The sequence below is a fragment of the Vipera berus genome (genome assembly GCF_964194415.1).
Source record: "Vipera berus genome assembly, chromosome: 2".
In the NCBI taxonomy this organism is placed as follows: Eukaryota; Metazoa; Chordata; class Lepidosauria; order Squamata; family Viperidae; genus Vipera; species Vipera berus.
The window spans coordinates 179,642,481-179,657,048 of record NC_138203.1 but is presented as its reverse complement, the minus strand read 5'-3'; the positions used below and the strand labels follow the sequence as shown (position 1 = coordinate 179,657,048).

Here is a 14,568-nt window from a genome sequence, read left to right as displayed (position 1 = left end):
AAGGGAAGTGGTCTAATTCATGAATGGAAATGAGCAGCCGTATTAGAACTCAGAACTCAAGCTATTTTCCAGCTATTGGATAGATACCTTGTCTGGGGAAAAAATGCCAAAGGTAGGCATTACTACATTAATTAGGTTTTGTATCTGAATCAGATAAGACAACCAGATGAGCCTCTCTCTGAAAGGTGGGGTTATGGTAAGTGCCCATCACTCTCCAGGATGACAAAGCAACAATTTGAAATAATTGTGATAAATGCAGATGCCACATGGTGGCCAGCAGGCCAAATAAAGGGAAACCCCCCCCCCTCAGAACCTGATGACTTCACAGCAGCTGTGAATTCCTGACACAAGTACAAAACGAGAATTAATTGGTAATTGCCATCTCTCAAGAAGTTACTCTCTCATTCTGCTTTCTTGGTTCCCAAGTCAGGACTTTACCCATTAAGAAATATCCTCCTAATCATAAGAAAGCATACAAGCAGGCTTCTGAGTCGAGAATTATATCTGCGGTATATTTTAGGCACATAAGCTAAAAACATTTGGCTAACCGAAACTCTTTTGACAAGATCTAGTAGACATGTAAATTTAAATGGTATTTTAAGGAGACTCAAATGAACATAATTAGGTTGGTATGTGTCAGAGACATGGCAAAAGTTAATTGATGTGGCTAAAATGGGCATTAATAATTAGTTTTGGGGAAAAACTCACAAGACTACCCAGCTGGAACTGATAATGAGATTTTCCATTGACAGCCCTTCAGGAGGCCAGGCCAGAAGTCAGATCCTGCAAGGATTATAGGAACTTTATTGTTGTAAGATATAATAAACAGAATCTTAAAAGCCTGTCAGAGGTATCTTCCACCCACTCTTATATCAAACAGGATGAGGACAGTGTTATCTTGAATTTCTTTCTTAGCCCATCTTCTTTCCAAGGACTAAGTTGAAGATTGCTTATGATTTTTTGCTTGTCTTGTTCAAGATTATCTGTGTACTCCTCTGTGCTAATCAAGAAACTTAATGACGTAAGATTTTGCAAGGTTTGAATCTAACAGATTAGTCCATGTGCCATATATTGATATTTATTCCTCAGAACAAAGGTTAAATGTGAAATGATTGTGTATCTTTTTGTTCAGTTGCCGAATCAACCGTATCTTGGAATCTCCCAGAGGGAATGCTCTGCTGGTGGGTGTTGGCGGAAGTGGCAAACAGAGTCTGACGAGATTGGCAGCTTTCATTAGCTCTCTGGAGATTTTCCAAATCACCTTGAGGAAAGGCTATGGGATTCCTGATCTGAAGGTGAGAGGCTTATAAACAAGAAGACCCTAACCATAGCCTCTAAGCTAATAGGGTTTCAAATGTGGCAAATAGTTCTTTGAATTATACCTGAAAGCCAATTGGAACCAGTGCATTCACAGAACTTGGGCATTACCTGAGCAAGGTGTGATTAAACTATGGCTGGTTGTGCCACTACATTCTATACAAAAGGTAGTTTCTGAATAGATTTCAAGGGCAGCTCCATATAGAATGCATTGCAGTAGTGCATCTGTGAGTTGACCAAGATATGTGCCACTGTGAGAAGGGCTTTCTAGTTCAGAAAAGATACAATGGCATACAAGGTGACTCTGTGCAAAAGCCCTCCTATCTACATTTCTCACCTACTACTTTCAAGCAGGACCCTAATTCCAGGAGCAATCCCAGATTGTTCAGTAGACCCAAATGGGAAAGTACATGCCCAATCAGGGTCAAAGGGTCCTCAGTAGTAACGCACACAACCATTCAGTCTTGTTAAAAGTGAGTTTGAGCTTGTTCCTACACCTCCCATACGCTCATTACTTCCAGCTACTAGGACATGAGGTCAGCTATGTAGCTCAGCCAATTCCAGGGATGAAATGCATGGCTGAGTACTATTACCAAACTGATGATGCCTAATCAAGAATTGATGGATGATCTGTCCCTGTGACTTCATGTAAATGTTAAATTAAGAAATACTGTCACATAACTATAACCATAATCATAACCAAAATTGCTTGGACTTGCTATAATGAATGCCATGATAGAGTAGTCACTATAATGCATTGGTATTTGTAGAAAAATTATAATTTCTGAGTTTTCAGAAAGTGGTATAATCACAACACTGAAACAGTGGTTGAAAATGATGACATTAACATTTTATGTCATTTACGTATAAAAACTGCTTGCCACTTGGAATACAACACGGCAGGTATAAGAATAATTGAAAGAAAAGAGTAATTTTTGTGGATGTGGCAATACCCAGGAACAAATAGAACTGAGCAAAAAAAGATTGGAAAAAGTTACAATTCTTTACTAGATTGTTCACTAGTGGCACTAGAGAGTGAACAATCAAAATAGATTATGGAAAAGATCTTGCAAAATCATCCCTATAGTTTTTGGTGCATTAGACAGCATAACAAGCACACATATTTTTACAGGAAGTAAATATTTTCACTTTATCAACTGCAGATTTACAAAAAAAGCACCCTGCTCATGTTACATCTTAACACTAATAATTCCTTGTTTCCTAGCTGGGACTCACATTTTTAAAGAACATTAGTAAAAATGTGGTTTCTCCTCCCCCTCCCCCTCCCCCATCCAGGAATATATAACTAAGTTACCTCAGAATACATGTAGGAGTGGTTTACTTGAAAGTTATTCTCAGTCAGAATCTGTAAATGGTAAACTAAACTTGTTGAGCAGTAATGCTCAGCTGTAACTTTCCCAGGAAGGATATTTTCATTGGAGAGCATCTCTTTCCCCTTTGTTTTCTGAGGTGATCTAGGACCATGGTGGTGATAACCTTCTTGAATGTTTAATTCAGAATAACTGATTCTGTTCTAAGTTCACCTCAGATTGATAGCACAACAAATAATGAGGGAATTTGAGTTTAGCACCTTTTTAATTAAAAAACAAGGTTATGAAGATGTATTTAAAAAACATATGAATGTTCCAAGAGAGAAAAAAAGTTTCCATTACAATAGTAGGGATTGGTCTCCTAATGAAAAGGACTTTATACAGATTCTTTAAAGGGAGTTACAGTAGAGACTGTGTTTATGTATTTCCTTCAACTTGTTTTGTGTACCCCATGATCAGTAGTGTGATTTTAAAGGTGTGGTCTTGACTCTAAGAAACCAATGAATTTTCAATGTAATAGTACCCAAGATGACTTGAGTCTCCTCTTACAGCTGTTGTCTAAAAATTGGATCTGAAATATTCATGTACTTACAGGCTGACTTAGCAGCACAATATATTACAGCAGGAATGAAGAATGTGGGCACTGTCTTTCTTCTGACTGATACTCAGCTGGCTGATGAGAGATTCTTAGTTCTGGTAAATGACTTGCTAGCTTCAGGTATGTATTCATAGCAATTTCAATTTCATTTGTAGGAAAAAGGAAACTAGAGTTGTGAAAAACTTGCTCCAGAATGTCTGAGTTCACACAACATGCTGGCTAGACTGAAATGGGGTTGGTTGGGTTGTGGCTCAGCATGTTGTGGGAACCTGGCCTTTGGATTAGCACGTTGTGTGCCCCAGGTATTATACTGAGGATATAATTAAGGATAGGACACAGCATCATGTGTGACTATGCCACGAAGCTATCAGATGTTTACAACAAATTTACATGTAACTTCCAGCACCGTTATTTGCCACATAGCAGTTTCCATCACCCTTGTTCTATTTATATGCATATAAATATTTCTGCTTAGAATTCTAAATTTGAGGCAACCCATTTAAAGTATTAATTCCAACTTCCTGGTCAGGGCAGAATCCAAATTAAAGCACCATAGAAAAGTGGGTGGCTAGACTTGCTTGAATATCTGCCTCTCTGGTAATAAGTTCTAATATCAAGCTCCTCTTCAAAAATCTGGAATCTGCCTTGCTGTAATTTAAATCCATTATCCTGCGGTGCAATAAAATATAGTTCTTGATCTTCCGCATGACAGCTTTTCATATATTTGAAAGTGATACCATATATTTGTTCACTGTTCTCTTGTAAAGGCTAAACGTTCACAGCTACTTCAGTCTCTCTTCGTAAAACTTAATTTCTAAGCATTGTGCTTCTTTAAACCAATTCCAGTTTGTTTGAATTCTTCTTCAAATGTGGGGCCAAAATGAGGGGCAGGGTTTAACTAATACTAAAGTGAAGCAATTCTTCATTTCTTAATTTTTAACTGTATGTTTATAGGCTACCATTTAGAGACACGTAACATGTAACAATATTGAAAACGTCTACATCTAAACAACAAAACAACAAAACATCCATCATGAGATCTAAAACAATAGGCATCAACATTAAGCCATCTGTGACAATGAGCTAACAAATATCAATCAGTGACAACACAAATCATAATACCTATGTCACTACATCTATAACAGGAGCATAGAGAAAAAAATAAGACAACAGTCAACCTCCAAAGATCATCTGGAATAATTCAGTGTTTAATGCTTTCTGGAAGGCCATATAATTAGGGCTGAGTCTGATATATGAAGGAATGCTGTTCTATAATACAGACTCCACATATGAAAGGCCACCAGATTGAATTCTCTTCTCCTGTAGCGACTAACTCAGTCTGCTCACTGAGAAAGGAAGAGCCATTGAAAACTCTCCAATCCTTGTAAGCAGGATTATATCAAATGCCACTGAGAGATTCAGGAGGGGTGGAAGCACGCACTACCTCCATTTAAGTGCTAAGTAATTTCTGTGAATAACGTTTCTGTTCCATATTTAAGCCTTAATATTGACAGAAAAGGATCCAGTTAATCCATTTCTTCCAGGGGTCTTTGCAACTACCAAGCTACTACGGTATCATCTGTAGTTCTATACCACCATCTCAAGAAAGGGAAAGTTGAGTACCAGATGATAGTTGTCATAATTGTTAGGGAGGGCTTCGAGGAGAGGTTTGTCTCCCAGATCCAAGAAGACCCATTCTTATCTATGCCTCCTGAAGGAGCCAGGTAGAACAGTCATAGAAGGCAGAAAGCCTATTCGGTAGCACCTATTTACTTCATTGGAATCCACAGGCCAAAAAGAGTCCCAGCCAACATTGCAGGATGTTGTCCCAGTCGCAAGTGCAGAAAGGGGACTCGGGAAAGGGAAATCTGTGATACATTATTAGCAAAGCAGTTACAGTACAACTTCTAGGCTGAAAGATGCCCATCAACCACATAAATATAGCGGTAGCTGTTACTGAACCATATTGTTTTTTCACTGTTTCTGCCTTGGTTATAAGGCTGGTTACTGTAGCTAGAGGCCAGTAATGATAAATAATTTTTCAGCAATTTTCCCATTGTGTGCTAGAGATGTATCATTTTTTTAAATTTCTTAATTCCTTTGTTTTATCTTCCCCTATATTTCTTCACTTGTTATAGAATCAGAGCCCTTGGAAGTAAAAGAAATGAATTTGTTACTTCTCTCGATTGTCTTTTCCTTTGTCTCCAGCAAGATAGGGAATGCTGCAGGTATGGAATTTTGTGATGAATCAAATGTTATCCTGTGTTTCTAGGAGAAATTCCCGATCTTTTTCCTGATGAAGAAGTAGAAAATATCATAAGTAATATGAGGAATGAAGTAAAAACTCATGGTCTGATGGACACGAGGGAGGCATGTTGGAAATTCTTCATTGAACGGGTTAGACGACAGCTCAAGGTAGGACCTGCTCTTTTTTGTTGCATGATGTTTCTGAAGATGATCTTTATACAATTTATCTGCAATTGACGAAATGTTGCTGTTTAAATACTGCAAACGGAGGGGGGGAGGGGGAATCTATATCCTGGATAACACAAGAATAATAATCACATTTTTATGCAAGAAAAATAATAGAGTCTAGGCCCTTGGTGGCGAACCTATGGCACGCGTGCCACAGGTGGCACGCAGAGCCCTCTCTCTGGGCACATGTGCCATCACCCCAGTCCTAGGCCTTCAGCTGGATTTTATAAAACCTTTTCATTTTAGGCCTCTGCCACCATGTGCAAAAAAAAGGTTCAATCAATCAATCAATTTCAACTTCTCGCAGGAAAAAAAAGATCTCGCAAAGTTGGAATTGATTGATTGAACTTTTTAGTCCCACCCAGTCTGCCATTTACCAGCGCAGCCACGCTCACCCAATTGGCCATGCCCACCTAATTGGCCATGCCCACCCAGTAGACCACACCCACCTGGCATCCGACGATACATAAGTGGGTTTTGGGTTGCAGTTTGGGCACTCGGTCTCTAAAAGGTTCACCATCACTGGTCTAGGTTGAGGTGCTGTGCCTTACTGTTTCTGGCTTGTTCTTTTTGCTGGAAAAGTGATTTCAATGACACCTACTGCTCTGCACAAGTTTCTGACTATAGCAATAGCACTTAGACTTATATCCCTCTTCTCAGTGCTTTACAACTCTCTTTAGGGAATTTACAATCTGGGTCCTCATTTTACTGACTTGGAAAGATGGAAGGCTGAGTCAACCTTGAGCTGATCAGGATCGAACTCCTGGCAGTGGGCAAAGTTAACCTGCAATACGGCATTCTAACTGCTGTGAAACCATGACTAAAGAGCAATCCACAAGAACAGTGTAGATAATGAGGGAATTCTTTGTGTTCCCACTTTGTGTATCATTCTTTGTCTATAGGAAACTAGTCCTAGTATTGCTTCTCTCTGCCTTGGTTCCCAAATATGCAAGCATGGAGCTCTTGTTTTTTCACTTTCCTCCTGGTGGGATGTAGTTTTTTTTTTTTTAAATTCCATTTATATCCCGCCCTTCTCCGAAGACTCAGGGCGGCTTACAAGCTTAGCAGTAGTTAGTTAGTTAGGTCCTAAGCTTTGCCAATCTTTATTTTTTGTGTATCCTTAAAAAAAATCACTTTTCTGTTATAGTTGTAACACCCTGCTTCACTAATAATCACTCAGGGAATATTCTCACTATCAAGAAAACAACAACAACAATGTTGGAAGGGACTTGGAGGTCTTCTAGTCCAACCCCCTCCTCAGGCAGTAAACCCTATACCATTTCAGGCAAATGGCTGTCCAGTCCCTTCTTAAAAACTTCCAGTGTTGGAGCATTCACCACTTCTGGAGGCAGGTTGTTCCACTGGTTAATTGTTCTAACTGTCAGGAAGTTTCTCCTTAGTTCTAGGTTGCTTCTCTCCTTGACTAGTTTCCATCCGTTGCTTCTTGTCCTGCCTTCAGGTGCTTTGGAGAATAGCTTGACTCCTTCTTTGTGGCAACCCCTGAGATATTGGAACACTGCTATCATGTCACCCCTCATCCTTCTCTTCATTAAACTAGACATTCCCAATTCCAGCAGCCGTTCCTTATATTTTTTAGCCTCCAGTCTCCTGATCATCTTTGTTGCTCAAATGCTTTCCTTTCAACAATTTTGAGCCATGCATCTTTGGAAACCTCAGAATAGCTTGAAAGTTTTGAAAGTCACAAAGCAAAGACCTGCCTCCTTCCTAATTCTGTTCACCTTGTTTTCCTCCGTGCTTGTTCTACTTTCCTCAGGTGGCACTTTGCTTTTCTCCAGTGGGGAACAAACTGAGAGTTCGTAGCCGGAGGTTCCCAGCCATTGTGAACTGTACAGCGATCGACTGGTTCCATGAGTGGCCTCAGGAAGCTCTGGAGTCAGTCAGCCTGCGCTTCTTGCAAGGGACAGAAGGCATTGAGGTAAGTGAATATTAGGAGCATGTCAAACGCTTTATCTCAACTGCAAGGTTGAACAGCTGTTTATTTTGTAAGGCAAGTCTGGTGCTTCTGGGCATTTTATGGCTGCAGACAAAGAGAAAAAGCTACCTCACCCCATCTTTACACAAGTAGCGTGTACTTGTATGCAGATGTTTTCCAGCCGTGTGATGTAGTGGTTCAGCTGGTGGACTAGGACTGCGGAGACCAAGGTTCAACCTCAACTATGGAATCGCTCTGGGTGACTTTGGTCTGGTCTCTCACTTCCACCCTGAACCACAGGTTTGCTGTTTTGGAAGAAAAATAATTAAAGGAGGAAGGGCAATGTAAAGGAACTCAGTTGGGGTACTAATTAGACTACAACACTAAATGCATAAAATTGGTATTTTTGAAGTTACAAATAATTCAGTGCAATCTAATCAGGTTCCATATAATATCAAAATCAGGAAATTGTTGATGAGGAGTTTCATGTATTTCCTAGAATATTATGTTTTTCAGTTTGGTAATCGGTGCTTTATGTAAGACGTATCCATGAAACTTAGTCAAATTGCTTTGTTACTCACCTTGAAATAGTTTCTCTTTTAACATTGTTCTTGTTGTCACTGTCATTATCTTCTTTGATTATCCTCATCATGAACAAGCCTCCCGTGAAAGAATCTATCAGCAAGTTCATGGCTTATGTTCATACTAGTGTCAATGAGATGTCTTATTCTTACCTGACTAACGAACGTCGTTATAATTACACCACCCCCAAGTCGTTCTTGGAGCAAATCAAACTGTACCAAAATTTGCTGCTTAAAAAGAGAAAAGAACTGACAGCAAAGATGGAGCGATTAGAAAATGGTCTACAGAAGCTCAGCAGCACATCGGCCCAGGTGAGAAGGCTCCTGTTTTAGCTGGAAGGCTGGAGACTCATGCAAACGTTCTGAAACGAAGTATAAAGAATTATGTGTGCAATGCTCGTGGAGAGCTACTTGCATTTGGATGCATGGACTCTTGTTTGGATTTCATAGCACTGTCAAGTGAGTTGTAGTGAGATATTAATAAGCAGGAAATCTTTTTGATTAGAGGGACAATACATTTAGAAAGACATTTTATTCCTTGCCTGATGCTTCCTTATTCTGCTCAACAGGAACTGGAGATGTGTTTCTGGGGAAAAAAAAGTTACTGGCTTGTTTGACGCATCTTACTTAGTCTCTCCATTTTGTTTGACTTGATTGTTATTTACATTACTTAACTTACAGTGATTTGCTTAGCAATGCTTACACACACATCTGTGTGTGCGCATGCACACGCACACACACACACACACACACACACACACACCTCTTCTCTTAGGATCTCCCTTGATACTAATGCAGGCCCTTGGTTTTTTCCTTACCGTACGTTGCAGCTTCAGTGTTGCAATAAGTGGGGGGAACAGGTTGCTCTTTTGTTTCCTACATCCCTTCCTACCGCCTTACGTACGGTCACTCACGCGCTCGTGACCTCTCGTCTGGACTACTGCAACACTCTCTACATGGGGCTACCCTTGAAGACCACTCGGAGGCTCCAGCTGGTACAGAATGCAGCCGCGAGAGTTGTGTTGGGAGTTTCCCGACACTCCCATGTTACACCTCTGCTCCGCGAGCTGCATTGGCTTCCAGTTGTCTTCCGGGTGAGATTCAAGGTGTTGGTAATGACCTACAAAGCCCTACATGGCATGGGTCCGGAATACCTTGGGGAGCACCTGCAGCCGGCGTCAACTTCCCTCCGCCCAGTAGGCTCCCACAGAGAGGGCCTCCTCAGGGTGCCACCGGTCAAAGAATGCCGACTGGCGGCCCCCAGGGGGAGGGCGTTCTCTGTGGGCGCACCGGATTTATGGAACCATCTTCCGGTCGAGCTCCGGATGGCGCCTGACCTCCGCTCCTTCCGGCGTGATCTCAAAACTTACCTCTTTGAACAAGCTGGCCTGGCCTGATGGGATGGGGTTGGGTTTTATTAATGTGTTTTAACCTACTTTTTAATGTGTTTTAACTTATTCGTGGGCATTTTGTTTAATCTTTTCTAATTTTTGTATTTTGTTTTTTAATATGTACTGCCCTGTTCACCGCCCTGAGTCCTTCGGGAGAAGGGCGGTATACAAATAAAATTAATAATAATAATAATAATAATAATAATAATAATAATAATAATAATGTCTGTGGAAACTTTGTAGAAAGAAGCACTGATCTGTAGAAAAAAAGGAGTTATATTCTTATACTGCTATTGTATTGTATAAGAATACAGTAGCAATATTTCAGCTTATTTTTTACTTTAAAAGTAAAAGGAAGGGAAGTTTTGCAGTATTGTGGGCAGGGGGGGGGGAGAAGCAAGAGGAGCAAGCTTCATCCAGCTGAGCAGAAATCAGTGGGATGCCTATTGGGAGTTGAATTGGTTGAATGGAGCATGAGTTTCTAGGGTCAAAAATGGGCTTAAGAGGCCATAAATGCATCCATTTCAAAATTGAAAATCAACCAACAATTGGCAGGGCATCAATTGGACCTGGGGCTGCCACCAGAATAGAACTAATCAGTAGAGATTATTCATTCTGAAGGTCTCAAGCCTGCTCAGGTCAGAAAATACAGCTCCAATTCAAAGCTGGAAATCATAAGCTCTGAATGCATTTCAGAAGGCTGGGAGTGGGAAGGATTGTCCACTCTTGCATCCAGGAAGCAAAGAGTGGCTTAAACTGGAAAAAGGCCAAGCAGAAAGTATGTATCTTCTGTGGTGGCGCAGTGGTTACAATGCAGTACTGCAGCTACTTCTGCTGCCTGCCGGCTGCCGGCAGTTTGAATCTCACCATGTTCAAGATTGACTCCGCCTTCCATCCTTCTGAGGTCGTTAAAATGAGGAGCCAAATTGTTGGGGGCAATAGGCTAACTCTGTAAAACTGCTTAGAGAGGGCTGTAGAGCACTACAAAGTGGTATATAAGTCTAAGTGCTACTGCTATCTGCCCAGAGTAAGTTCTTACAAGGTCCGTCTAAAGAGTACTTCTCCCTTTGTTCAGTAGGTCATGAGATTTTAAGTCAGTACCATTGGATTTAGGCCTCCAACATGAACAGCCAGAAATTCTCAAGCCCATTTTATATTATGGATAGTTGCTTGCTAACCTGGTATATGGAAACCTCTGATCAAGGGAGTGTTGTAAAGACACAACTCCAACAAAAATCTATAAGGAGTGTGAACTGAGACCCCAGCTCTATCACCTTTCAGTCATTTCTCAAAGTGGATCTTCAGGATCTTCCAAAATAAAATTTATATGGCTTTTAAAAAGCACCCCTATAATTTGTTGCAAATGTTGCTTTCATATTCTTATAGAGAAGTTAATAAGAATTAACCTAGTTTAAATTTGAAGAGGAATTATTGTGAAGGAAGAAGTGAAGATTTTTCTCCCCGACTGCACTTTCAGAGCAGTTTATAAGTTGTAGTTCATCTGAAAGCACCACTCAGCTTCTCTGGTCTGATTCTTTTCTGGCTTCTTGCTGAACCTAATTGTGGAGAACAATCTCCTTTGAATGAGATGCTGCTTTATTTTGGAGGCAACCAGCTTCTGATCTGCAGCTTTGAATCACTACTCAGTTTGCTGCTTAGCTGTTCTAGTTTTAAAATATTTTTTTAAAATAAAACTTTGAAAAAGTTTTGGCCAGTCAGAATAATCCTGGGTTGTTGTTGGGTTGGTTTTTTTTTGGAATAACCTTTGCTTCTTTTTCTTCTCCCTTGTTGCAACTATTTCCTTATTTCCATAAATGTTTTGAAGTTTCCATCCTTTTTCCTTCTGTGAACATGAGACCTGCTGGGAAAAAGAACTTTGGGCAATCGTTTTATTTTTAAGCATGCTTCCTGCTGTGAAAGAGAGGTTGCCTTGTACTAGTCTTTCTGTATGTGTGGCAACTTGTTGACGCTGCGTTTCTTTTTTTAAAAAAAAAATCATTGCACTGTAGACTCCACACTCTCCTGCTATACCAATTAACTGCCAAGCTTTCTGATGTAGTGTATTACACCCTAACATTCGGCCCAGACAATTGGAATTAAAAGACATGCTGGCATTCTCCTTCAAACTCTTAGAGTGTGGGTTTTCTTTCTACACACACCGAATCACAAGGCTCAGGCCTTGCTTAAGTGCAGCATGCTTTTTCTTCTCCTTTCCTTCAAAAGTTACTTAAAGCAAGCAGATCTTCCTCTTTCTCTAACAAAGCGAAACGTACACATTAATTAGTTACAATTTGGTGATTATTGCTGATCATCTCTACTGAGACAAGTGAGAGGATTTGCTTCTGTTCTCCCAATTCTGCACATAGAGACAGAGCTAGCAGAAGGAATGTTTCTGGATTTGTATGTTATTTCTGCCCCCCCCTTTTTAAAAAAAATGGTTTATGTTGCCTTGGTTACTAGTTAGCCTCTTTGTGTGTGCAGGTGTTGTTAAACCCTGGAGAAACATCAACTTATCAACAGTGCTGTCAAAGTTGAGCTGTTAACCAGATCAACATAAAACCATGACACGAGCTAAGCCAAGCATCTGCTCTTTACTTACTCACTGCTTTCCTTATCATTTCCTAAACCTTAACAGTTTGTAGTCAGTCTCCCTTGATGACATGCTTCACACCTTGTGTGTTGCTGTCTCAGTAGAGTCAATTGCTCTGCCTCGGAGAACCATTGGGCTGATTAGACTGAGTCAACTGATTTTCTTCTATTGAAGCATCTTCTGGCAAGTGCAGAAGTTGCTCCAAAGGAACACTTGCCCAAATCTTCCTCAAAGCAGAGTCGGTCCTAAGTATGTTTCTCAGTAGGCCCTTTCTTGTAGGTTAAGTGATCCAATTTGCAAGCTTTTTATATGGCTGATAGCAGAATTTATTCCAAACTTTTAGGTTAGTTGGAGTCATAATTCATACCCCCATAAACCCTGGTTTATATATCACGGTGGCAGCTTTTGCCTCAATTCAGTGCCAAACAAGGCATATTATGTCTTGTGTGTTAAATCGGCCAATGGATTTTTTTTATAATACTTTCCAAACAAGGGATATAATTTTGATGTAATGCTTGGGAGCAGTAGATGAAGGGCACTTACCTATTCACTTCCACCGTTTCTCAGTCCCAGCATCTTGAATGTCTTCATCTACCTTCAGTTCACACTTGCAGAGACAAAATATATGTTTGAAACTTTCTAAGGGGGTAAAAAACCCAGCCTTATTCAGTGAATTGAAAGAGGAAAATGTTAGGCCAGGAAATAGACGTGCCACTGTTCCTGCTACTTCTCCACTCACAAATTGCTCCCCGCCGGGATAATCTGTTCAAAAGAAAAAAAATATTGGACAAGTATTGTCACATACTGTGACATGTACTATGTTGTTTGAGCATAAATATTTTCAGGGTTTGCTTTGTTCTGAAAAAGTTTTCCCTGGAGTTTCTCTCCATAAGACCAATACTTTTTCTATGTGCCTTTTCTTACATCCATTCTTAATAGAAGAATTGTGCATTTTTTAATAGCTGGCCTTCCTCCTTTTGTTGTTAAAGCCTACTGTATGCTCTGCAGCTTTGTGAAACTTTTTAAAATGTGATTTTCTCTATTCTTTATACATTCTATCTCTTCTTACAAAGAGAGAAAGGTGATTGCAACTGTAGATTCTCTCTTTTTGTGCACCTGATCCATGGATTTGGTAGAGCCTTACAAATCAAAACCTCAGTACCTCATCAGAATATTTAAAACCCGATAAACTTTCTATTCGTATGCGCATTCACCGTCACAACGTTATTCAGTCTGAAGTTATAAGCTGTATCTGAAATATGGGAAGAAAAAGTCTTTCTTCGTTTATTTTTTCCAATTGTCCAAAGATCTTTAAATAAATGAAATGGCGCCACATAGTTTTGCTGATTGAAGTGCTTATCCCATTCCTCCAAACAAAGAATAAATATGCCTCCTATCCGAACAACAGGACTCGAGAACAGATTAACTGTTCAGCAAAGCTGTATATCGTGGGCATGGCACTATGTAGTAAGAGAATCTTGCAAGTCTGAATGTGCCTTCCCTCCTCTCCCTTTTATCTTCAGGTGAATTGTGTGTGCGTGGGGGGGATGTATATCTTAAGATATCATCATAAATCTTTACCTTCATATGGACTTAAGGCACATTTATCTGTTTGTTGCCTTGGTGATATATCTTCCCTCTCTCCATCTAGTCCATCCTTTTTACATTTTTTCCTGTGAGTTACAGAACAGAGATGGCAATAATAATAATAATAATAATAATAATAATAATAATAATAATAATAATAATAATAATAATAATAATAATAATAAACCTTTATTGTCAAAGTACATGTGTACATTGAGATTAGCTGAGCCTCCCCCCGTGCTCTCTCCCCCCAACACACAGTGACAACAAACCCTCCATCCTACCACACCATGTGAACCAACTACAATTAGACACATTTGTGTGACTGGAGGACTCAGCGTCCCTGTCCTGATCCTCCTGGATCCCTCAGTCATGATACTATTGACCATGGTACTCTTCTGAACCAACTTCATGGATTGGGAGTGGGGGGGGAAACTGTTTTGCAGTGGTTCTCCTCCTTTCTTCATTTGTGCTGATGACGTTACCTAGTTTGGGTAATAGAACGTCTGCAAGACAACAACAAAAGCTCAGAGAGCACCAAGAACCCCTCGTGTTTTTAATGGATTTGTAGTAGGTTTTAGTACTAGGCTTTCTTGTAAGCTGCTCAGAACGAAATGGGTGGCCATATAAATTCGAGAAATAAGCAAAATAAGTAAATGACAAGTAAAAAAAAACAATTTCTATTTCTTAGAATAACTTAAAGCCCTTAGACATTGCCTAGTCCAGATTCCTAGGAGCACTATTCCAAGTACGTTGCAGTCTCCA

General features: G+C 40.0%; 1 protein-coding gene across 1 annotated transcript in view; it reads left to right on the top strand.

Annotated features, from left to right (window-relative positions):
* Positions 1-14,568, top strand: part of DNAH9 (dynein axonemal heavy chain 9) — a gene marked incomplete at both ends in the record, with an annotated part of 232,762 nt that overhangs the window by 112,610 nt on the left and 105,584 nt on the right. Inside the window, 5 exons of the mRNA XM_081320420.1 lie at positions 1,133-1,295; positions 3,243-3,366; positions 5,519-5,661; positions 7,496-7,657; positions 8,314-8,547. Of these exons, the coding sequence (XP_081176546.1) occupies positions 1,133-1,295; positions 3,243-3,366; positions 5,519-5,661; positions 7,496-7,657; positions 8,314-8,547 (826 nt within the window). The remainder of the gene's footprint in view (positions 1-1,132; positions 1,296-3,242; positions 3,367-5,518; positions 5,662-7,495; positions 7,658-8,313; positions 8,548-14,568) is intronic.